Source organism: Ornithorhynchus anatinus, chromosome 5 (genome assembly GCF_004115215.2).
Source record: "Ornithorhynchus anatinus isolate Pmale09 chromosome 5, mOrnAna1.pri.v4, whole genome shotgun sequence".
NCBI lineage: Eukaryota > Metazoa > Chordata > Mammalia > Monotremata > Ornithorhynchidae > Ornithorhynchus > Ornithorhynchus anatinus.
The window spans coordinates 59,265,681-59,290,339 of NC_041732.1; the positions used below are offsets into that span (position 1 = coordinate 59,265,681).

The following is a 24,659-nucleotide window of genomic DNA, read 5'->3' on the forward strand; positions in this document are numbered from 1 at the left end:
AAGTGCTTAGTACAGTGCATGCACCCAGTAGGCACTCAGTAAATTCCATTACTGGGCCTATATTTTAATAATAATGATGGTATTTGTTAAGCACTTACTATGTGCCCAGCACTGTTCTAAGTGCTGGGGTAGATACAAGGTTCTCAGGTTGTCCCATGTGGGGCTCCCAGTCTTAATCCCCATTTTACAGATGAGGTAACTGAGGCACAGAGAAGTTAAGTGACTTACCCAAAGTCACACAGTTGATAAGCGGCAGAGGTGTTATTAGAAATCCAATTTGCTCCAGGGCCAACTCCTGCTGGGCCGGGAATCTCCTTCCCAGATATTCCCCAGGGGTTACAGTTCTTAGCAAATAGTAAGCGCTTAAAGTACCATGGTTATTATTATTATTTTTTAACGATAACAACAACAAGGGTAGCTAATCCTGAAACTTACTGCTGTCAAATTTTGAAAATCCAGTGAATCAGCCACTTTTATCGAAATGTGTTTTCAGGGTATCCGGTTTGCAAAAGGTTCTGCCTTGGGTGCAATTTGAATATCCTCATACTGCATCATGAGGGGGTACTTCTTTTCAGGTGTAGTTTTCCCTTAAAGATGTGTCTTTTCACAAAGCCCCGATAACTGTCCTCCCCGCTCACCTAAGCACAAGTGTCATCTTTCTGACCACAGAAAGAGTTGCTCCGTGGGTCAGGGCAGATTCTAAGGCGTCAGGCCCTCCAGAGCCATGCTGTCTTGCTTCCTCCCGGCAATGAGCTGCAGAGGCAGAGCATCCCGTTATTAATCAAGGGCCCCCATGCTGGACCCAGCGGCCTCTTTCAGGACGCGGTGACCGATTTTGAAGCTATTTGTTTCCTAGCCTCCTTCCCTTTCACCCCATCCCCATTGTATGAATTTCCCCCAACCCCTAGGATGCCCTTCTCCTCTCCTCCTGCAAAATTCTCCCACAGTCCCAGCAGCCCAAAGGAACCTCCCTGTCTCCGTTCCTCTCCACAGACGATCCCACGCCAAAGCCAGATTCCCCACAGGAACAGACTTATAATGACCACAAGTACTTAATAATAATAATAACAATAATGGCATTTGTTAAGCCCTATGTGCCAAGCACTGTTCTGAGTACTGGGGTAGATACGAGGTAATCAAGTTGGACACAGTCCCTGTCCCACCTGAGGCTCACAGTCGTAATCCCCGTTTTGCAGATGAGGTAACTGAGGGACAGAAAAGTTAAGTGACTCGCCCAAGATCACACAGCAGACAAGTGGTGGAGCCGGGATTAGAACCCACACCCTCTGACTCCTAAGCCCGGCTCTTGCCACTAGGCCATGAGACCATTCCCTGGGTGGAACCTATGAATCCAAAGTTTCGTTCTTCCGTCTCCATTCGTTCTAGCCACGTAACCGCCCGGTGGCTTTGCCTTTGTATGAATGTAACCATCTATGGCAAGATATCATGTTTGAAGGTGCCAGTTCCTAGAGGGCAGAGATGGGTCTGAGACTGTTATAGCTGAAATGCAATTACAGGCTCCAGTTTGACCTGCCACTGGCAAGAGGATGGTTCTCAATGGTATTTATGCAGAGCACTGTACTGAGCGCTTGGGAGAGTATAATAACAGTTGGTAGACATTCCCTGCCCACACAAACTAACAGTCTAGAGGGAGCTTTCTTTTCCGAGTCGTGTGTTCTTCCCTGCTCACCTTTGCCCAGAGGACATGACGTGGGAAAAACTAAGCCAGCTCACCAATTGCGAGTCCCCAGAGATTGACGCTAGTGGAGAGAGGAGCCAGCACTAAACCAACATGTTGGCTGCTGGGCGATAAGCCCTTTGTGGGGGCGTCGGTCCCTTGGCACATAGTAAGCGCTTAACAAATACCAGTTATTATTCTTTTTCTGGCCTGAGAGGAGGGGGAGAAATTACAATACACAGTTAAGGCTTTAAAAAGCAGGGTGTCCTAGTGGATAGGAGGCAGAAGGACCTGGGTTCTAATCCCAGCTCGGCTACTTGCCTGCTGGGTAACCTTGAGCAGGTCACTTCACTTCTCTGTGGCTCAGTTTCCTTATCCCCCGTTTAGACTGTGAGCCCGTCAATGGGCAGGGATTGTCTCTACCTGTTGCCGAACTGTACATTCCAAGCGCTTAGTACAGTGCTCTGCACATAATAAGCGCTCAATAAATACTACTGAATGAATGAATTAATTACCTAGCAAAAAGGGATTAAGACTGTGAGCCCCATGTGGGACATGGACTGTGTCCAACTTAATTAGCTTGTATATAGCTGAGCACTTAGTACAGAGCCTTGCACATTGTAGCATTTAACAAATACCATGTCTGCTGCAGGCCCTCTGGGTCACCTGAATATTAATGCAGCTTTGCAACCCACTGGTCCTCCCTCATCGGCATCCTTCCCGGGACGTAACTGGGTTTCAGTGCTTACAAGCCCAAGGCTACTGGCCTTCCGGGCCACCACTCTGGATCCCGTGTCCTTCATGTCTTACTCAGAGACGGGGGGCCAGATAACGGGGAGGATCCAGGAACAGTGGCACTTGAAGGCAGAACCCCAGAGCGACGGAGCAGACGCCAATGCCTCGTATCAAAACCTGGTGTGTCTGACAGAATGGCCTGGGTACCATCTCCCAGAATGCGTTCTGGGGTGGTTCACGATGATGTCGGAGGGTTACACCGATGATCGTCAGGAGACGTTTTCTATAATTTTCTATGGTGAGACAGGTGATAATGCCTTCATCCTATGTGACCTGGGAGACCTGTGGGTTGTTTTAATTACAGAGCTAATCTGGGCTATGCGGCTAGGGCCCGGGAAGCCATCTGGGCTGATAAACGGTGCACGTCGCGATGCTAACGGGGTGGGTGAATCATGCCTACATAGTGCTGCCAAGATCTGGGGCGCCCCCAGCCCTCGTTCTCCTTGGCTGCCTCCTGGCTCCCGGCAAACTCGCTACACCACCCACCACGCACCCGGACCCCTGGTCACACACAGAGACACCCCAGTGGGGAAGCGAGAGGAGAGTGGGAAGGGAGGCAGACGCTTTCTCTTCACTTCCCAGCGCCTGCTCCTCAGAGTGACTGCTTCATGGATTTTAAGGAAAGTGTCAGAATTGTTGAATTCTGTAATAATAGCGAGGAGGAGGAGGAGCTCTGGGTGAGTGCAGATGCCATCTTAGAGCCCAGATCAGTCACAGGAGGGAATTCCAGATAACCTTCCCATAAACCCCAGGGGCTGCCTCCTAGACCCTTCCAAAAATAACAATTGTAGTATTTGTTAAGTGCTTACTATGTACCAAGATAATCAGGTCAGAATAGCCCCCATCCTACATGGAGCTCACAGTCTAAGGGAAAAGGAGAATGGGTATTTAATCCTCATTTTACAGATGAGGAAACTGAGGCACAGAGAAGTGAAGTGACTTACCCAAGGTCTCACAGCAAGCAAATGGCAGACCTGGGATTAGAAGCCGGATCCCCCGACTCCTAGGGCCGTGTTCTTTCCACTAGTCCACGTCGCTTCGAGGGCTGTTCTGTTTAGACATGAAAAAGTCACTGCTTCCATTTAGAAATGATCTCCTGTTGCCTAGATTCTGAGCGCTGGGGGAATCTCTGGACACACCGATCCATCTCCTGAGCGTCGTGCCACGAGATCTCCCCCGAGGCAGGGTTCCGATCCGTCGAGCTGAACTCGCTTGTCCCGTCTGTCTTTCAGGTCAGCGGCCACCTGGATTACATGAGGCAGATGGACACCATCCTGAAGGCTGTGGGGATCCAAATCAAGGGGAGTCACCAGAGAGACAAGGGCCTCTCCCTCTCCCAGAACGGCCAACCCAAGGAAGAGAAGCTTTGGGAAGAAGAGGCCACCACCAGCTCGGAGAAAGTCGACCCCGGTGATCACCGGTCCCAGGATCCCAACAACGGTCGCCAGGATTCCCCAGGGGACGGCGGCCCGTGGCCTGACTCAGCTGGGCCTCCCACCTCCTCAGAGTCCAGACAAGCCCAGAGCCCAACGGCGCCCAGGTGCGCCTCAGAGCCCAGCCCTTCAGGTATCCCTAGGACCCGTAGTCCGTTCCCCCCGGGCCGCCCCAAGAATGACGACGAGAACAAGGAGCGGGCCCCCAGCCCGGGACTCAACTGACCTCCAGGGTGGTCAGGAACCAACATAGCTCCCTGCCGATCATCACTGGACCCTCGATCTCCTGCGGCAACCCCGGCAGAGTTGGGCAAATGGTGATGGTTTTAAGTGGGTACCTGCACTTGGGTGTAGGGAGAAGCCGTGGGCGTCCCCTCTTGCTTGGATGCTGTCTGGCCAGAAAACGCTCAGATGTTCCAAGGAGAGAAGATCGAGGCTCCTTCTGCCCCTGGGGAACTTGACTCACATCCCTGCTTCCTCCTGTTCCTTCCCCTTGAAATAAGAATAAGGCTGGCACCCAATGCCATCTTTGGACCTCAAAGAGATGGAGATTCAGCCCAGAGGACTCCCAGCCATGGCCTCTGTCCTGATGAACTGTTGGATATTACCTTTTGGGGCTTTAATATTCTGACCTATCAGAGCTTTAATATTCCTACCTATAATAATATATTATATATATATATATAATATAATTACCATCTGACTGGTTTAGGGTCTACATTTCCCAGGAGACTGGGAGGACAAGGCAAACCCACCACTCACCGCCCTGCAGGAGGGTTCCCTCAGGACAGGATTTCACCCCACACGTCTGTGGCAGAGTTGTACTTGAAGGTAATTTTCCCTTAGCTGGAACTGGGCACGAACATGGATTATTAACCGGGTTTCCTTGTTTGTAAGGGGAGCTGTTAAAACCTCCTATGTGCCTTCCCACTATTCTAAGCAATTAAGCATCATCTGGGCACCATCAGTGCTTAAACTTTCTGCTTTCTGGGCACCGGGCAAGGTTTTTCTCTTTCACTCCCTGGCTGCTCCTCGGTAGACATTAGTATTCATTCCCACTCTGGTCTCGGGCCCATTAGAGTCACGTCATGGTTATAAAGTTCTCTGTCTGTGCCTACCAAGAGAGAACGGGCTGATTTGACAGCACCGAACCCCACAGCTCCTTTGATTTCCCCAAGCTAGAGAGCCGAAGTGGGGGTGACAGAGGGCCCCCCTTCCTCCAACCCCTTCCGTCTTCTGGCCAGGAGCACCCCTTACCGCGGCAGTAAATGGGAAACCAGTGCTGCTCCTCAATAGCCACACGCAAAGGTTTGTTGGAGGGGAGAGATCCAAGTTCTTAGTAGCAGATTTGAGGATTATTCGCCCCCATGAGCACGGGTAATTGAGACTTGGCTTAGAGAATGTAAATGGAACCTCAGCACCTTCCCCCGGGATTTGGAGGCCCATTTAAGGCCCTTACCTGGAAAATGCACTTTGGGAGCAAGGTGAGTGTGAAAGGCACCTTCTCCAAGCATCCCAGGGGATTGCCTGGGTCATTCTCCTCCGTGACTGGCAGCCATCTTTCCCGCCTCTGCTCTCCTCTGAGTCTTCCCGGGTGTCCTCTGGCCTCCCTCTATCGTCTTCCAAACGGCCTTCTCCAAGATCCAGTCGGCCCCCTCCCCACCAAGGGTCACCCATATTGAGGGTGGCCATCGGAGCTGTTACCCGACCCCCCTCCCGGCCGCCAGCCCGTAGCTCCCTCTTGGAGACCCCCTGGATAGTCCAACTCGTGGACATCAGAACCCATATCCTGGGACCGGGGTTACGATAGATCAGCTTTAGTAACCACAGTGAAGTCTTATTTGTGTTACTGCAGTAAGTTTCCTGCTTCTATTTGTTGGCTATTAACTGTCTGCAATAAACCTTGTTTGAATACCCAGAATGGTGCCCCTTCATTCCTGGTGGGTGGTTATTTGGGCATGTTCCTCCAAGAGCCTCCCCCACCTAATTGGCCTTGGGCTGCTGCCAGCTTGAGGAGATTTGGGGCAAGACACTTTACTCCTCGATGCTCCAGTTTCCTCCTCTGAAGTTGGGGATTCAGTACCTGAGAAGCGGCATGGCTTAGTGGACGGAGCACAGGCCTGGGGGTCGGAAGGTCATGGGTTCTAATTCCGGCTCCACCACCTGTCTGCTGTGTGACCTCGGGCAAGTCACTTCTCTGGGCCTCAGTTACCACAACTGTAAAATGGGATTAAGACTGAGAGCCCCATATGGGACAGGGACTGTGGTCAGCCTAACTTGTATCTACCCCAGGGCTTAGAACAGTGCTTTGTACTTAGTAAGCGCTTAACAAGTACCATAATTATTATCCTCTAGACTGTGAGTTCAGTGTGGGCAGAAACGTGTCTGTTGTTATAATGTATCCTCCCAAGCGCTTAGTACAGTGCTTTTCACACAGTAAGTGCTCAGGAAATAAATACTGTTCTCCCTTCCCCTTAGTCTTTGAGCCCCAGGTGGAATAGGTAATGTGTCTGAACTGATGATCTTGTATCTAGTACAGTGCTTGGCATAAAGTACCATTATCATTATAATTATTATCTAGAGGCCTTGACTTCCCTCCCACCGTTCAAGTCAAACCCTTCCCATCTTCCCGGTAACTGACTCCCCCTCTCCCCGCACCCATCCCCGCTGTGACCACTTGAGATGGGGGCAGGGGGAAGGATGGGAGAAGGGATGACAATCTCGGACCCCACTTACCTGCTTGGGCCTTGCTTCCCGCTCAGTCTCCTGACCCAGCTGGTCAGATTCCCAGATGGCTAGACGCCGGGTGCATCTCCGAGTTCGGCCCCGGGGTCTGGTGCCCGGGAAAAGCTGGACCCGATGGGTTAGGGAAACTCCTGGTCTGAGTGGAAGTTTTTATTGGGGTCTGTCCCCCTTCTTGGATAAAAATGGCACAATTGTTTAAAGAAGCCACTCGCAACGCACACTCAGACCGAGTCAGATTACAGTTCTCCCAGGCCCAAGGAGGGTAGGCTCAGCAGCCTCGCCTCAAGATTCCTCCTCCCTCAGGCCCCCTCAACCAGTCCAGGAGTCGGTTTTCCACCTTTCCTCACCCTCCTTGGCCTCCTGCTACTTGTGGCAAATCTCGTTGGATAACTTGGCCCAAGGGGAGTGTGCCACGGCAGTTCGGGAAGGTGGCGGGTTCTGCTATGCCCGCTGGGTCTGGGCTTGTTACGGGCAGGGAAGGCCTCTGCTAATTCTGCTGTAATGTACTCTCCCAAGTGCTTAGTACAGTGCTTGGCACAGAGTAAGGGGCTCAATAAATACCATTCAAATACCTGGGCTGCGGCATTGCCTTAGGTAATCCTATTAACGTCCTACGTCCTCCTATGGATTGTAAGCTCGTTGAGGGCAGGGAATGGGTCTGTCAGGTTGTACGCTCCCAAACACTTAATACAGTGCTCGGCAAACAGTAAGCGCTCAATAAATACGATTGACTTACTGATGTGGAGGAGACGGGCATGGAGTTGAAGGCCAGGAAAGACGGTGCTAGAAATCGTCCCGCGAGAAATGTCACCCCCTGAGGACTGGAAGGCCCAAGGTTCCCAGCTAGGCTGCCCCTCTTTCCTGCTCCCCCTTTCACATGTCTTCTCCCCACCTTTCCAGGGGCAGAGGCCATGTGGAATTTGGACCCTCTGGATCTGAAGGCAGAAGCAAGAGCAGATTCCTGCGATGGCAGAGAGTGGGGAGGGGGAGGTGAGGGCCCTGTAAAACCCCTAAGGATTCAGCTGCCTGGGTCAGCAAACCGTTCACTGAGAACACTGAGGGCCTGGAGAAGGAGTGGCACAGACCACAGGGAAGGCAGAAAAGCGGGTCCAAATTCAAGGAGGCCCAGGAGCAAGTCACCCAGTTCGCTTGAAGAAACATGGCTCGAAAACCGCCCCGGAACCGAGGACATGAGTTTAAGGGAGGGTAAAACAGTCAAATGAGGCCAAATGGTCTGGCTGTCTTTTGCTTAGCATTCCTCTGTACTGCAGCAAGCAGGAGCTTCCACTGTGCAAATGAAGAAAGAGAAAGGGACCTCTTTGTCTCAGGTAACCCTGTGGAACCATGGACGGCGTGACCAGGGTTGGGTACAGTACAGGATGAGGACTTGAGAGCCTCATCCGGTGCCACCAGCTCCAGATTCCACTCTCCCAGGACACAAGTCCAGGCGGATTGCTCTGTCCTGCCTCCTCCCTGCCCCCAATGGGCACTCATTCTTGTCCCTGCCCTTATCATCTGGAAAACAGAGATATGAAGAGGGTGGTGTCAGGGTGGGGGCAGAAGGGAAGGAGCCCAGGAGCTGGCCAGGCTGGGAACCTCTCATCTGACCAGCTAATGGGCTCAAGGTTGGGAAGAGGCAGCCAGAGGCAGAGCCGGGCCTGAGGGAGCCTTGGCTGGTTTCTCTCTCTGAGTTGGCAGGGCTGTTTCTCCAGCCAAGGTGGTCTCCTGCCAGTAACCCCAAACCCCATCTGCCCTCTGCCCCGTTCCCGTCCCGAAGTCCTCCGACCGGGGGGGTCTGCCCAATTCTCACTTGCCGCCCAGCCCTGGGGGTGGCAGAGGAAGGGTGGCCCATCTACAGGCTCTTGACCATCAAAACCCCAACCACTGGAAGAGGCAGGTTCCACCCCCGGGGAGAGGGATGGGGAGGACCAGACGCGAACCCCAGCTCCGCCCAGCCCTCCGCTTCAGTCCATGGGCGTGTTGAGCGGGTGCAGACGCAGTTCCTGCTCGGCGGGGTCCATGTCGAAGAGGTTGACCGAATCGGCCCCCCTCGGCGGCAGCGGGTCCAGCCCGGGGTCCTTGGGCAGCAGGAGGTGGTCGGTGACCTGCAGCACCGAGTCGCCCGAGTCCGTCTCCCCCGGGAGGGTCAGGGCGTTCTTGAGGGCCAAGCCGAGCCGGGGGCCGCTGTGCGAGTTGCGCGCGGAGAGGGAGATGGGGCTGGCCTGGCGCTCCCAAGCCCGCTGCGGGCAGGGGAGGACCTTGGCCATGGCCCTCTTGAAGTCTCTCATGAAGAGCGGGTAGATGATGGGGTTCATGGTGCTGTTGCAGTAGCCCAGCCACGTGAGAATGTCGAAGAGGCCGGCAGGGACGCAGTCGCACACGGCCTGCGGGCAAGGAGAGGGGCACGCACAGACACCCGCGTGCGCCCACGCGCAACATGGTCAGAACCAGTTCCCGTGAAACCCAGCTCTGTGCCCCTTGCTCACTCCCCAGGGCACATGGGCCCACCATCAAGTCAGTCAGCAGGAGTGCTAGAAGTCAAGGGGCTTCCTCGGGAAAGGCCGAGCTCAGAGCAGCGTGATGAGTTGGGGATTGGGGGATGTAGGCAACCTTTCCGGGAGGCTGGCTAGCCATCCGCACTGCTCTACGACATTGAATATGTCACTCTAGACTGTAAGTTTATGGTGGGCAGGGAATGTGTCTGTTATAATCTTAATTGTACTCTCCCAAGCACTTAGTATCGTGGTCTGCACACAGGAAGCACTCAGTAAACACAACTGACTGACTGACTGATGGACTGACTGACTGAGGAGTCTTGGTCAAAGAAGTCTTGGGCTGAAAAAAAATCCCTGAGAGGTCATTTAGTCCATCTTTCTGCTACCCCGAGGCTCCTAGGTCAGGCGTAATAATAATATTAATAGCTGTGATGATAATTGTTAAGCACTCTTCCTTCTCTTTCTCAGCACTGCACTGCCTTTCCCCTCTACCTTTTAGCCACTCTTCCTTTTGGTTTCTGCCAAGCTGTCCTTTAGAAGCCGTTAGTACAGTGCTCTGCACACAGTAAGCACTCAATAAATACAATCGAATGAATATTCTCTTGTTTTCTACGCTGAACCAGACCAAAGAGGGCCCCTTTCTCTTGGACACTCACACTCTGTCTCTCTAGACTGAAAGTTCCTGGTGGGCTGGGAACATGTCTACCAACTCTGTGTACTCTACTCTCCCAAGTTCTTAGGGATTGATAGAAGATAATCAGGTCAGACAGTCTCTGTTCCACTCAGGGCTCACAGTCTAAGGGGAAGAACAGTTATCTTATCCCATTATACGGACGAGGAAACTGAAGCCCTGGAAAGTGAAGTGACTTGCCCAGAGTCACAGAGCACAAGGGGTGAAACTGGGACTGATAATAATGTTGGAATTTGTTAAGTGCTTACTATGCGCAGAGCACTGTTCTAAGCACTGGGGTAGATACAGGGTAATCAGGTTGTCCCACGTGAGGCTTACAGTCTTAATCCCCATTTTACAGATGAAGTAACTGAGGCACAGAGAAGTTAAGTGACTTGCCCACAGTCACACAGCTGACAAGTGGCCGAGCCGGGATTCGAACCCATGATCTCTGACTGCCAAGCCCGTGCTCTCTCCACTGAGCCATGCTGCTTCTCTAGAAAGTAGAAACCAAGTTTCCTGAATCTCAGGCCCATGCACCTTCCACTAGGCCACACTGCTTCTCAACTATCCCCAGCTCAAAGGAAGTGTTGCCTGGCTAAAAACTCTTCAGGAAAGGAGACGCCACAACTTCCCTTTACCATCCAACTGCTTTCAACATCTATAACCAGGAATTCTTGATGTCTAACTGAAGTACCTTCTGCGACAGTGTGAGACCATTGCATCCTCTGCTCAGCTCTGTTCTTTTTCAACCCCTTCCCTACAGAGAACACACACCTGCTTAGCTCAGTATTCATTTATCCAGCTCAGAGGGGTGGTCTAGACCCCCATTCCCTCGTTTGGGAGGCGAAGAGCAGGGCATCTGGGACACTTTCCTCCCAGGGACTTGATCCTGCCTGGATGCAGGGGAATGGCCAGGATGAACCCTGAAGGTTCCTTCCCCCTCTCCCTCCCTGACCCACAAAGTCCCTCAGTACATACCTGGGCCAGGTTAGCCACGAAGAAGGGCAGCCAGGCCACAAAGAACATGCCTAGAAGGATGCCCAGGGTCAAGCTGGCCTTCAGCGCCTTCCGGCTGTGCTTGGTGACAAACCGCCTGTTGTCGGTCGGTGTCCTGGGCACCTGTGGGGGAGACGAGGGGAAGGGGGGGACTGTGAGTCAGCAAAGTCCCTGATGGGGGGGAATTGCTGGGAATCGGGAGGAACCGAGTTGAGCCTGAGGCTGTTTCTCCCTGGGGCCTCAGAGGCGGAGATGCGGCCGGGGGCTGGGAGGGTGGTAGGATGGGGAGGGCAGCGTCTGCCTGAGGTCTGACAGGAAGCCGGAAGTCCCGCTCTCTTCTTTAAGGCCCAGCCCTCTATTCCCCGGGGAAATCCTAATCCTTTTTTTCGGTAATTCTTAAGCACTTGCTATGTGACAAGTACTGTATGAAGTGCTGGAGTAGATACAAGTAAATCAGGTTGGACGCAGTCTCTGTCCCACAAAAATAATCCCCATTTTACCATGAGGGAAGAAAGAGGCAGATATGACATTAAAATCAGACTTCTTTCAATAATAATAATAACTGCGGTACTTTTTAAGTGCCTACCATGGGTCAAACGCTGTTCTAGGCTCTGGGGTAGATACAAGTTAATCAGGTTGGACACGGTCTCAGTCCCACGTGGGGCTCACGCTCTTAATCCTCATTTTACAGATGAGTTAACTGAGACCCAGAGAAGGGAAGTGCCAGGACCAGGGTCACACAGCAGACGAGTGGCGGGGCCGGGATTAGAACCCAGGTCTTTCTGACTCCCAGGCCCGTGCTCTATCCATTAGGCCACACTGCTTTCCCACACCCGGCAGGGATCTCAGCTCTCCTGCTTCTTGCTGATCCCCTGGATGCTTTGAGCTCCTTGCGGCCTCGCCGTGGAGGTCTCCGGGTCGGCCGGCCCGAGGCTGAGGCCTGGGGTACGTGGTGGGACGATTTCCCCCTCCCTTGGTCCTTGAGGCTGCACGGATTTGCTCGCTCTGTCTGGGGTCCTGAACTCCATCCTCCTTGACGCGTCTTGGATTGCACCAATTTTCAGCCTCCTGCTTAATAATCGTAACTGTGGTCTTTGTTAAGCGCTTTTCTATGTGCCAGATACTGAACTAAGCACTGAGGTGGATTCCAGCGCTTACCTCTGTCCCACGTGGGGCTCACAGTCTCAATCCCCATTTTACAGACGAGGTAACGGAGCTCCAGGGAAGTGAGGTGACTTGCCAAGGTCACCCTGCAGACAAGTGGCAGAGCCGGAATTGGAACCCATGACCTTCTGACTCCCAGGCCCGTGCTCTATACGCTACATCATGCTGCTCCATGGTTTCAAAAAAACTGTTCTCCTTCGGCAGGGATGAAACTGTTCTCAGTGATGTGAAGCATCTCATCTATCTCGCCACTGACCTCTCACCCAAGTCCTGCCTCTGGCCTGGAACGCCCTCCCTCTTCATGTCTGACAGATGATCAATTCTCCCCACCTTCAAAGCCTTTTTCAACCAATCATATCTCTTGAGCGCTTACTGTGTGCAGAGAGAAGCAGTGTGGCTCAGTGGAAAGAGCCCGGGCTCGGGAGTCAGAGGTCGTGGGTTCTCATCCCGGCTCCACCACTTGTCAGCTGTGTGACTCTGGCCAAGTCACTTCGCTTCTCTGGGCCTCAGTTACCTCATCTGTAAAATGGGGATGAAGACTGTGAGCCCCACGTGGGACAACCTGATTACCTTGTATCTCCCCCAGCGCTTAGAACAGTGCTTGGCGTGTAGTACGTGCTTAACAAATACCCTTATTATTATTAACTGTAGCAAGCACTTGGGAGAGTACAATATAACAGACATATTCCCTGCCCACAGTGAGCTTACAATCTAGAAGGCACATCTCCTCCAAGAAGCCTTCTCTAAGTCCTCATTTCCTCTTCTTCCACTCCCTTAGGCGTCACCCTTGAACTTGGATTTCATTCAATAGTATTTATTGAGTGCTTACTATGTGCAGAGCACTGGACTAAGCGCTTGGAACGTACAATTCGGCAACAGATAGAGACAATCCCTGCCCAATGACGGGCTCACATTGCATCCTTTATTCACCCCTCTCTCAACTCCGTTCACCATGTACCAATCCCTAATTTCTGGATTTGTATCAATATCTGTCTCTCCCTGTAGACTGTGAACCTACCGAATCTATTGTACTGCTGCACTGTACTCTCCCAAGCTCTTGGTACTGTGTTCTGTCCACAGTAAGCACTCAATAAATATGACTGATTGATTGAAGCAGCAATAAGTGAGATACATTAAGGAAAAGGGGGTGTGGTAAAATAGAAAATGAAGATACAAAGAGTGGGGAAGAAAAATGGTCAATCCAGTAGTCACATTTAGCATTTAAGTTCATCTCAATTGATCAATCTTGTCTTGCTTTTGTTTTGTTCTGTTTGGCTTTGCTGCCTGTCTCCCCCATTTAGACTGTGAGCCCATCACTGGTCAGGGATTGTCTCTGTTGCCGAATTGTACATTCCAAGCGCTTAGGACAGTGCTCTGCATATAGTAAGTGCTCAATAAATACTATTGAATGAATGAATGAATCAATCAATCAATCAGTGTTATTTATTGAGCATTTTCTGTGGGCAAAGCACTGTATTAAGCACTTGGGAGCGTACAAGATAACAGAGTTAGTAGACACGCTTCCCTCCCACAACGAGTTTACAGGCTAGAGGGGGGAGACAGACCCTACGAGAAATTACAGAAATATCCCTAAGCGCTGTAGGGCTGAAGGGTGGGGTGGAATGAGTCATTTATCCTTATTTATTCATCTTTTTATGTTCTCATACTCCTGCTTTCAACAATGTAGCACTGTTCTCTCTCCCAATCTCTCTTTTTGTTAATAATTTCTTCCTGCCTGCCTGCCTCCCTGACTGGATTGTAAGATCCTGGAGGGCAGGGATTGTGTCTTCTAACTCCATCGTACTTAGCACAGTAGGGGCTCAATAAATGCACGTGATAAATACGATTGAGAAAACTACTTCAAAGTGAACAATATTAACTGAATGCATAAGAGCTCAGGCTTAGCCTCAGCTTAGGCACAGCTAGGCGAAGTCATCAGGCAAATAAAATGGGGCTGGGAGGACAGTGGCAAAAAGAAATGTGGAAACTGAGCTGAGAATCTCCAGACCTTTTATCTTAGTGTCCAGACAGGCCCCATTTTTCTCATTCCACTAGGCAGGGCCACTGTGCCCTAGACTTTATATATATTGATGTCTGTCTTAATAATAATAATGTCGGTATTTGTTAAGCGCTTACTATGTGCCGAGCACTGTTCTAAGCGCTGGGGTAGACACAGGGGAATCAGGTTGTCCCACGTGGGGCTCACAGTCTTCATCCCCATTTTACAGATGAGGTAACTGAGGCACCGAGAAGTGAAGTGACTCGCCCACAGTCACACAGCTGGCAAGTGGCCGAGCCGGGATTCGAACTCATGATCTCTGACTCCAAAGCCCGTGCTCTTTCCACTGAGCCACACTGCTTCTCTTGTCTTCCCCTCTAGACTGTCAGATCGTTGTGGGCAGGGAACGGGTCTGTTACATCATTATATTGTTCTCTCCCTAACACTCAGTACGGTGCTCTGCACACAGTAGTCGCTCAATAAATACGACTGACTGACTGACTAGAGGAAACCCACTGGGTCTCCATCTCAGTCCACACTACCTAGTCCAGGCTGCCGCTCTAGATCTCCCTCTAGTACATTTTCTAGAATGGGGTGGCCCCTCTCTACAGCTTTATAAATGCTCCTGATCCTCTCAGGGTCCAGGGCCCAAGGCTGCTGGGGGAGAGGTCAGGCCAAAAAATGAAACCCTCGATTCCTCTCCTCTCATTCTCCACTGTCCTCTCCCTGCTTCTCCGGTGATGATGACGATAAAGGTCCTTGATAAGCGCTTACTATGTGCCAAGCCCTATTCTAAGCACTAGGGTAGATACAAGTCAGTCGGATTGGGGACAGTCCCTGTCCCACATGGGGCTCACACTCTTCATCCCTATTTCACAGATGGGGTAACTGAGGCCCAAAGAAGTGAAGTGACTTGCCCAAAGTCACACAGCAGACATGTGGAAGAGCCGGGAATAGAACCCAGGTCCTTCTGACTCCAGGCCCGTGCTCTATCCCACTCAGCCACACTGCTTCTCTGGCACATTGGGTCTGGGACCTAGACAGCAGGCAGCCAACCCACCTCTTCTCCTTCAAAGCCCTATCCCCATCCCCTTGACGGATGACTAAGACAGAGAGGTTTAAGGATCTCAGTTGGACGCAAGTATTTGAAATGGGTCTGGCCCTGGCCGACACCTAAGCCGACCCCCTCATTATCCCCACACTCCTCTTCCACTTTTCTCCTTTCCCTTATCTTCAACCAACTAAAACGTCACTAGAGGCCCAGGCCCGCTCGCGGGTCTTGCAGCAGTGGTGTGGCCGAAAAGGAGGTCAAGTCAAGCCATCGTAATAATCACTGTGATATCTGTGCCAAGCACTCTGCTAAGCACTGAGTTAGATACAATAGAAGCAGAATAGACACAGTCCCTGTCCTTCACAGGACTCTGTCTCCCTCTCTACACTGTAAGCTCACTGTAGGCAGGGTCGTTATATCCCGGCTAGACTACTGTGTCAGCCTTCTCTCTGACCTCCCTTCCTCCTCTCTCGCCCCGCTCCGGTCTATTCTTCACTCCGCCGCCCGGCTCATCTTCCCGCAGAAACGATCCGGGCATGTCACTCCCCTTCTTAAACAACTCCAGTGGTTGCCTATCGACCTCCGCTCCAAACAAAAACTCCTCACTCTAGGCTTCGAGGCTCTCCGTCACCTCGCCCCTTCCTACCTCTCCTCCCTTCTCTCTTTCTACCGCCCACCCCGCACGCTCCGCTCCTCCGCCGCCCGCCTCCTCGCCGTCCCTCGGTCTCGCCCGTCCCGCCGTCGACCCCCGGGTCACGTCCTCCCGCGGTCCCGGAACGCCCTCCCTCCTCACCTCCGCCAAACCGATTCTCTTTCCCTCTTCAAAACCCTACTTAAAAATCACCTCCTCCGAGAGGCGTTCCCAGACTGAGCTCCTCTTCCCCCTCTACTCCCTCCGCCATCCCCCCTTTACCTCTCCGCAGCTAAAGCCTCATTTTCCCCTTTTCCCTCCGCTCCTCCACCTCTCCCTTCCCATCCCCACGGCACCGTACTCGTCCGCTCGACTGTATATATTTTCGTTACCCTATTTATTTTGTTAATGAATTGTACGTCGCCTCGATTCTATTTAGTCGCCATCGGTTTTTACGAGATGTTCTTCCCCTCGACGCTGTTTATCGCCATCGTTCTCGTCTGTCCGTCTCCCCCGATTAGACCGTAAGCCCGTCAGACGGCAGGGACCGTCTCTATCTGTTGCCGACTTGTTCATCCCAAGCGCTTAGTACAGTGCTCTGCACATAGTAAGCACTCAATAAATACTATTGAATGAATGAATGAATGAAGGTGTCCACCGGCTCTGTTCTATTGTGCTCTCCAAGCGCTTAGAACAGTAATCTGCACATGGTAAGTGCTCATTAAATACCACCGATTGACCGTTTGATCTCAACAGGGAGGAACGGGGAACAGAATGAGCTAGTGGAAAGAGCACAGGCCTGGGCATCAGAGGACCCGGGTTCTAATCCCGGCTGTATCACTTGTTTGGTGTGTGGCCTTGGGCAAGTCATTTCACTTCCTCTGTGCCTCAGTTTCCTCACCCATAAAATGGGGACTGGATACCTGCTCTTCCTCCTACTTAGACTGTGTCCAACTTGGTTATCTTGTATCTATCCCGGCACTTAGAACAGAGTTTGCCACATAGTAAACGTTTAACATATACCATATTAATGTTAAGAATAACAGAGCCCTCACCTTCTCCCACCATCTCTCTGAGGATTTTAATGTCGGTCTGTTCGACTGGGTCTCTTCTGTGTAGTTGGAGATGAGAGGGCCGGGGTTGGGTGGTGAGATGGGGAAGGCCGGCGTCACAGATTTTCAACTCCCTCTGATCTGCTCCATTTCTGGAGCCTAAGACCCTCTACCCCAATAGAGGGTCCAGTGCTGCTTAGGTCTCAAAACAGAGAACCCACCCTCCCCTACAAGCCCCAACCGACCCCACTTCGGACGGCTGCCCGCCTCCTCAGGTGGAAGGGACAGCTGCCCCAGGCAGACGGGATGCCCGGGGCTTAGTGGACAACCCGTGGCTGGCCCGTTGGAATTCCTCCTGATGGAGTCAGGGGTGGTGAACGTGACACTTGCTGTCACCTCCCCGGGAGAGGCTGCCTGTGCTCGATTCACCAGCCCAGACTATGAAGAAGAAGGAGGCCATGGTGAATTGAAGCTGAATGGGGGGTGTGCGGGGGAGTTCTAATGGAGTGTGCTCTCCCTCTTGCCCACCTCCCATCCCTCAGCTCCTCCACCTCCCCAGAAATGGGAAACGGTCCTTCTCCCCAGAACAGAAAAGTCTGGAGCTGCTTGCTGTGCCAGAGAAAGCAGCCTTCCCTCTCCTCCTCCTCACGGTTATTTTTATGCCCCTGTTTCTTTCTCAACAGGTGAGGCTGGGGACGGGGACCCTGCACAGAAGAGGAGAAGGAGGCGCGGGAGGGGAGGAGAGGCAGGCAAAGAGGTTTTTAGTTGAAGCAGAGAAGTCATCAATTCAAGAAAGCGAAAGGAGGAAGACAAAAAAAGAGGCGCAGCCGGGCAGAAAGTGACAAAAACAGAGAGAGAAATAGGCAGAGAGGCAGAGACCAGGACAGGGAAAGACGTGCCTGGCACACATTTTCTAGAGCTCCACCTTGCACTAAGGTCCGCAAGTCAAACAACCTGCGCTGTGTTTTTCTCCTGGTGGCTCTTGGATCCCAAACAACCTAAATGTTCTAGTGGGAGCCCCCCCACTGGCCTCCTCCGATGCCCCCCCCCACTTTTACCCTCTGCCCCCACCCCAGGACTGTGTGCTCATTGTGAGCAGGGAACATGGCTGCTAAATCTGTTATATTGTTCTCTCCCACGAGCTTACTACAGTGCTCTGCACACAGTACTCACTAAATAAATGCGACTGCCTGATGGACTGACTCAACCCAGATGGCTAGGACCCAATTCCTAAATCTCCAACGTGTCCTCACCTTCTCCTTCCCCACTTGGAGGTCACTCGGTACAGAAACTGATCGGGCTCGGGGAGTTTAACTGGAGCAGCAGGACTGGGAACAAGAATTTCTGGGTTCTGTGGTCAGTCAGTCGATCGTATTTATGGAGCATTTAGAGTGTGCAGAGCTTTGTACTAAGCTTTTGGGAGAGCACAACAATATAACAGGCTTATTCCCTGCCCACCACGAGCTTGCAGTTTAGATATGGGGGAGACAGACTTTAATATAAATAAATAAATGTCAGATATGTACATAAGTGCTGTGGGGCTGCGTCTGGGGAATAAAGGAAGCTAGTCAGGGCGACCCAGAAGGGAGCGGGAGAAGAGGAAAAGGAGGGTTTAGTCAGGGAAGAGGGCTTGGTCAGGGTTTGTGGTCCTGGTCGCGGACCACCATCGTGAGGGATGGACACCTGGGCACGTCTCTCCCCGTTCGGTGCCTTTTCCTCACCTGAGAAGCAGGAGCGAATTCACCAACCTGGACCCAGGTCCCCAGGAGGCTTCGGTTTGGGGAAAGAGAGGGGAAGCGAGCCCCCAAGACCACTCTGAATTCAGGTAGCAGTCAGGAAATCCCATTCCAGCATTCAGGAAATCCCATTCCAGCAGCAGGGAGTTGCTGGAGGGAAAGCCCAGGGTCAGTGGAGGAGGAGAAATTCAGTTGACTGGGATGGCCAAAGATGCAGGTGATTTCTTAAAGAAGGGAAGGGGGAAGAGATTCTGAACTCAGGGAGCTCTCTAGACTGTAAGTTCGTTATGGACAGCTAATTCTGCTGTATCGTATTCTCCCAAGCACTTAGCCCAGTGCTCCGCACATAGTAAGCACTCAATAAATACCATTGATTGATTGGTTGGTGTCCAGCTGTTCTCTGACTCCACCGGGACAGGATGATGAGAAATGGGTTTCAGCTGTTCTCTACCTCCATCGGGACAGAACAAAGAGAAATGTGTTTCCGGGACAGCAGGAGGGATTTAGGTCAGACAAGCCTGTAGGCAGTTTCCCAGAAGCCAGAGTCAGGCTAAAGCCCCTGAAGATAGCTCCCTCCCACCCTGAGATTTTCTAGCTCCAAAAGAAAGAATTTGGGGGTTTTGCAGCGTGGCAACTAGATCCCGAGGGGCGGGGGGGAGCCCATCTGGGAGGCGGGGCGGGGAACCACTAAAAGACAGCCCTGCCCACCTCTCTCGCTTTCCGCCCTGTTCGTCTGAGACAGATTCCGAAGGAAAGAGTGGGGGAGGGCACTGGGCTTGAAGACCTCCTCTACAGAGCGAACCCACGCAGAAGCGCCAGGCCAGGGAAACCGACACTAACTGAGAGTGACACTGAGCCCCGGGACCCAAAAAAGCAGTTATACCCATTCGGTGCCACTCAACTTTACAAGACTGAGGGAGGGGCATCGACCCTCGGTCAACCGCTAAGATTCAGATCTCCCCAGAAGGCCTTGGGCTTGGAAAGAGAGGGAAACGAACAACCCCTCAAGGCCACTTTGCGGTCAGGTAGCAACTGAGTCGCTCACCCCATTACCAAAACAGCTCCGAGGCTGCTGGTGAAGCAGCGTGGCTCAGTGGAAAGAGCCCGGGCTTGGGCGTCAGAGGTCATGGGTTTGAATCCCGGCTCTGCCACTTGTCAGCTAGGTGACTGTGGGCAAGTCACTTCACTTCTCTGGGCCTCAGTTCCCTCATCTGTAAAATGGGGATGAAGACCGTGAGCCTCACGAGGGACAATATGATGACCCCGTATCTACCCCAGCGCTTAGAACAGTGCTCTGCACATAGTAAGCGCTTAACAAATACCAACATTATTGTCATCATTATTATTATTATTATCCCAGCCCCACCCACCAAGGGAGGCCAAGGGCAGTCCTGAGCAGGACTGAGGGGCAAGGGGATCCAGAGCGGGTCCCAGCCCCGGGCCAGACGGCCAAGCGACTCCTGAGATCTTGACCCTGACCCTGCCTGGGGTGAGACCCTCAACCGCTTCAGAACCAAATTTGGCTTGAGCAGCCAGGTGCCAGCCCCGGAAATTCACTCAGGGGCGGCATTCACCATCTCCTCCCCCAGCCCCCACCACCCATCACGGAAGTGTGGACTGAGTTTTCAGATCCCATTCCTCGACTACGGGACCACAGCGTCTGCCACGGCTGAAGCCGCCGGCTTAGCCGGTCTGGTGGCTGGGCGTGTTTTCGATTTCGTCATCCCCAGGCCGGACCCCTCCGCGTAGCCCCTCCGGCACTCTCCCAGGCCGGACGTCCCATCGTCATCCCTCAACCGGCACAGGACCCAAGACGGCAGGATCCCGGCCTGCGTGGCGTCACCTAGGAGTGCCTCTGTCCTTCCCCGACGGCCGGGGGCCGACCCGAAGGCCGCCCCCCCCCACCCCGTTCCCACTCCCACCCCCACGGCTCCGGGGGAGGAGGCGCGATCCAGCCGGTCCTCTTTCAGGTCCCCCCCGCCGGCCCCCCCGTGTACCTGCAAGGGGTCGTCGGAGGGGCCGGCCACGTTGGTGGTGAGAGACGCCACCTGGACGGCCTGCTTGCGGGCGGCCAGCAGGATCCGACAGTAGGTGAAGGAGATGGCCACGGAGGGCAAGAAGAAGGTGAGGCAGGAGGCCACCAGGACGAAAGGCAGGCTGACGGGCAGGCGGCACCGCCCGTCCGCGGGCTCCCCGGCCCGGGGCGCCCCCGGCGCCGTGGCGTCGGGGGCCCGGGCCCCCAGCCGGTGCCACCCCAACTGGATGGGGAGGAAGGAGGCCAGGGCGGCCAGGGTCCAGGCGGCCAGGATGAGGGCCAGGGCTCTCCGGGGGGTCATGCGGAGCTTGTACCGCAGCGGGGACAGGATGAGCAGGTAGCGGTCCAGGCTGATGAGGCAGAGGTTGAGGATGGAGGCGCTGCAGCACATGACGTCGAAGGCGGCCCAGAGCAGGCAGAGGCGGCGGGCCAGCACCCAGCGGCCGTACAGCTCGTTGAGCATGGCCGGGGGCATGACCCCCAGGCCCACCATCAGGTCGGACGCGAAGAGCGACACCAGGAAGTAGTTGGACGTGTTGCGCAGCGCCGGCTGGGTGCAGATGAGCAGGATGAGCAGCGCGTTCCCGGCCACCGTCAGGGCGATGATGAGGCACAGCGAGGCGGCCGCCCAGCCGCCGCCCGACGGCGGCGGACCCTCCTCCAGGCTGCCGTTCCCCGGACCCAGGTCGGGGGTCATGGGGCCGGCGGGGGCTGGGGGAGGATGGGGAAGGGGGAGGGGTCGGGGGGAGGGGTCGGGGGAGGGGCCGAGCTGCCAGGGAGAGGGTGGATGGGGGTGGGGCCGAGGTGAGAAGGTGCGGCCCAGGTGAGAGGGCGGAGGCCTAGCGGCTGGGGCAGGAGCTGGGCGGGGGGCGGGATGAGGGGGCGGGGCCTGGCTGGCGGTGGGCGTGGCCCGGATGGGGTGGGGTCTAGATGGTGGGGGGTGGGGTCTAGATGGTGACGGGCGGGGGGGGGGTCTGGATGGGGCGTGGTCTAGCTGCTGGTGGGCGGGGCCTAGCGGGCAGTGGGCGGGGCCGGGGTGAGAGGGCGGAGTCTAGTGAGTAGTGGGCGGGGCCTGGATGGGGTGGGCGGGGCCTGGATGGGGTGGGCGGGCCCGGGGCAAGGGAGACCAGGGGGGCCCGGCAGGTGCGGGGCAGTTGGGGGATCGCCGGTGGGGTGGTCGGGGCCGGCGGCTTCTCTGCCGTCGGTCCCGCGGCCGGTCCTGGGGGGGGGAGGGGGGGTTCTGCGGGAGAACAGCACGGGCGGCTGGGGACGGGGACGGGGACGCCCCCCGGCACACCTCCCGGCCCCGGCCGTGGTGGCCCTTACCTGTGCTCGCCCGGGGCCGCCGGCCGGTGCAACAGGAGGCGCTGCCCCCGGGCCCCGCACCGCCGGGGGGAGGACAGGACAGGACCGGCCAGGGCAGGACCGGCCAGGGCAGGGGGCGGTCCCCGGCCCGGAGAGGCAGGCAAGCCCGGCTCCACGGGCGGTGAGTGGGTGGGTGGGCTCGGGGCCCCCACGTGGAGGCGGCGCCGGGAGAAGGAGGAGCAAGCGGGGAGGGAGGGGGCGGAGGGGCCTCACCGGCCAGGGGAGGGGCCTGGCGGGCAGGGGGAGGGGCCGGCCCGGGGGGGGGGGGGCTCCCCGAGCCGGGGGTCCCGGCCCCCCCACTGTGGAGGGGGCGGCCTGGCCACAGCCAGCCCGGCGGGACCAGAGGGAGGAGGAAGAGAAGCAGCGTGGCTCAGGGGCCAGAGCCCGGGCTGGGGAGTCAGAGGTCATGGGTTTGAATCCCGACTCCGCCGCCTGTCAGCTGGGTGACTGGGCGCAAGTCACTTCCCTTGTCTGGGCCTCAGTGGCCTCATCGGGAAAAGGGGGATGAAGACTGGGAGCCTCACCGTGGGGCCACCTGATGACCCTGGATCTCCCCCAGCGCTTAGAACAGTGCTCTGCACATAGTAAGCGCTTAACAAATACCAACATTGTTATTATAAGGAAGGGAGGGGGAGGACAGGTAGCCACAGGCGCCGTCCCACACCTGAGTTCCCAACGCCTCACCGTTGGTTTCCGAGCTCTCCATCACCTCGCCCCTTCCTACCTCTCCTCCCTTCTCTCTTTCTACCGCCCAGCCCGCACGCTCCGCTCCTCCGCCGCCCACCTCCTCACCGTCCCCCGTTCTCGCCTATCCCGCCGTCGACCCCTGGCCCGCGTCCTCCCGCGGTCCCGGAACGCCCTCCCTCCTCACCTCCGCCAAACTAACTCTCTTCCCCGCTTCAAAGCCCTCCCGAGAGCTCACCTCCTCCAGGAGGCCTTCCCGGACCGAGCCCTCCCTTTCCCTCTGCTCCTCCTCCCCATCGCCCCGACTCCCTCCCTCTGCTCTACCCCCTTCCCCGCCCCACAGCACTCCTGTATATATGTACCTATAAAGTATTCTATTTAGTGTATTAATGATGTGTATACATCTATAATTCTATTGATATCAATGCTGTTGATGCCTACTTGTTTTGTTGTCTGTCTCCCCCCTTCTAGACTGTGAGCCCATCGTTGGGTAGGGATGGTCTCTCTCTGTTGCCAAATTGTACTTTCCAAGCACTTAGTACAGTGCTCTGCACACAGTAAGCGCTCGCTAAATACGATTGGATGAATGAATGACTGAGTAAGGGCTTAAACGGTACAATGGGCAAGTCTAAATAGTAACAATGATGGTACTTGTTAAGCACTTACTGTGTGCCAAGCACTGTTCTAAGTTGCTGGGGTAGATACAAGTTAAACAGACTGGACACAGTCCCATCCCATATGGGGCTCACCCTCTTAATCCCCATTTTAGAGATGAGAGAACTGAGGCCCAGAGAAATGAAGTGACTTGCCCAAGGTTACACAGCAGATGTGTGGCAGAGCAGGATTAGAACCCAGGTCCCTCTGACTCCCAGACCCATGTTCTGTCCACTACCTGTGCCTTAGTAATAATAATAATGTTGGTATTTGTTAAGTGCTTACTATGTCCCGAGCACCGTTCTAAGCGCTGGGATAGATACAGGGGAATCAGGTTGTCCCACCTAAGGCTCACGGTCTTAATCCCCATTTTACAGATGAGGAAACTGAGGCACCGAGAAATGAAGTGACTTGCCCAAAGTCACACAGCTGACAGGTGGCGGAGCAGGGATTAGAACTCATGACCGGACTCCTAAACCCGCGTTCTTTCCACTGAGCCACGCTGCTTCTCTAGTATATTAGCTCAGACCTGGTAATTGGGAGGATGTGACTTGGGGAGAAGCAAAATCAATTGGGGAAGGCCTCCTGGAGGAGGTGAGACTTCAGATGGGCTTTGAAGGCAGAGAGAGAACTGTGATCTGGCCGATATCCAAGGGGAGGGAGTTCCAGGCAGGAGGAAGAGCTCCTGCAAGAAGTCAGAGATGGAAGAGTCCAGAATGGGGCGCAGTGAGCAGGTGAAATTGAAGGGAATGAAGAATGGGAGCTGAGGTGTAGTGGGATAAGAGAGTGGATAAGAGGGGAGAGAGGTGCCAATAAGAAACTCTATTAATGTGGAGTAGAATGGGTAACCAATGGAGCTTTTGTGTTTCTACTCCCACCTGCCCTCCGGCCCCAGAGTTTAGATATAGGTGACGGGGATAAAGAAGAAGTCAAATAGTGACAGTGGAGAGGCCTCGGGATTGGGGTCCGGAGCACCTTCCTTCCATTCAGGCTCGGTGGAGAGAATATCCCCGCCTGAAACAAGCCTGGTTCTCAGCAGACTGCACAGAGACCAAAACCCCCACAGCCGCAGACAAACCCCATGGCCAGCTCCCAGACCCCTGCCTGCTCCAGGCCCTTCTCCCAACCTCACCTCTCGCTTTCTGGGACCACCCCCCCATCCATTCCCAGCTGGAAATGAGTTGTAGCCGGTGGTGATTCAGGGAAGTTCCTACCCCTACCCGACTCTATCTGTCCCCCCTTCCCCCAGTCACCACCATCCCTCACCTGTACAGGGCAGAGACCCCCTACCTGAGATTTGGCCATTTGAAAGCTGTAAGATGAACTCTAGACTCGAAGCTTATTTTGGGCAGGGAACATGTCTACCAACTCCTCTGTTACACTGTACTCTCCTAAGCGCTTAGCACAGTGGTCTGCTCATGTTAAGCCCTCAATAAATATGACTGATTGATTGAAAAGTGATACTACTGGTGG

General features: G+C 54.4%; 2 protein-coding genes across 6 annotated transcripts in view; one reads left to right on the forward strand and one right to left on the reverse strand.

Annotated features, from left to right (window-relative positions):
• Positions 1-5,827, forward strand: part of TMCO4 (transmembrane and coiled-coil domains 4) — a 134,393-nt gene extending 128,566 nt beyond the window's left edge. For all 5 annotated transcript variants that reach the window (XM_039912052.1, XM_039912051.1, XM_039912054.1 and 2 more), the window contains one exon: positions 3,706-5,827. In XM_039912052.1, coding sequence (XP_039767986.1) covers positions 3,706-4,131 — 426 coding nt within the window. In that variant the 3' untranslated portion in view covers positions 4,132-5,827. The remainder of the gene's footprint in view (positions 1-3,705) is intronic.
• A 959-nt stretch (positions 5,828-6,786) lies between these two features.
• HTR6 (5-hydroxytryptamine receptor 6) lies at positions 6,787-21,180 on the reverse strand. The gene is made up of 3 exons (XM_029065952.2): positions 20,446-21,180; positions 10,798-10,938; positions 6,787-9,035 (listed from the first exon to the last, which is right to left on the reverse strand). The coding sequence occupies exons 1-3, from the start codon at positions 21,178-21,180 to the stop codon at positions 8,616-8,618; spliced, it is 1,296 nt and encodes a 431-aa protein (XP_028921785.1). The 3' UTR covers positions 6,787-8,615.
• Positions 21,181-24,659: the final 3,479 nt, after the last annotated feature.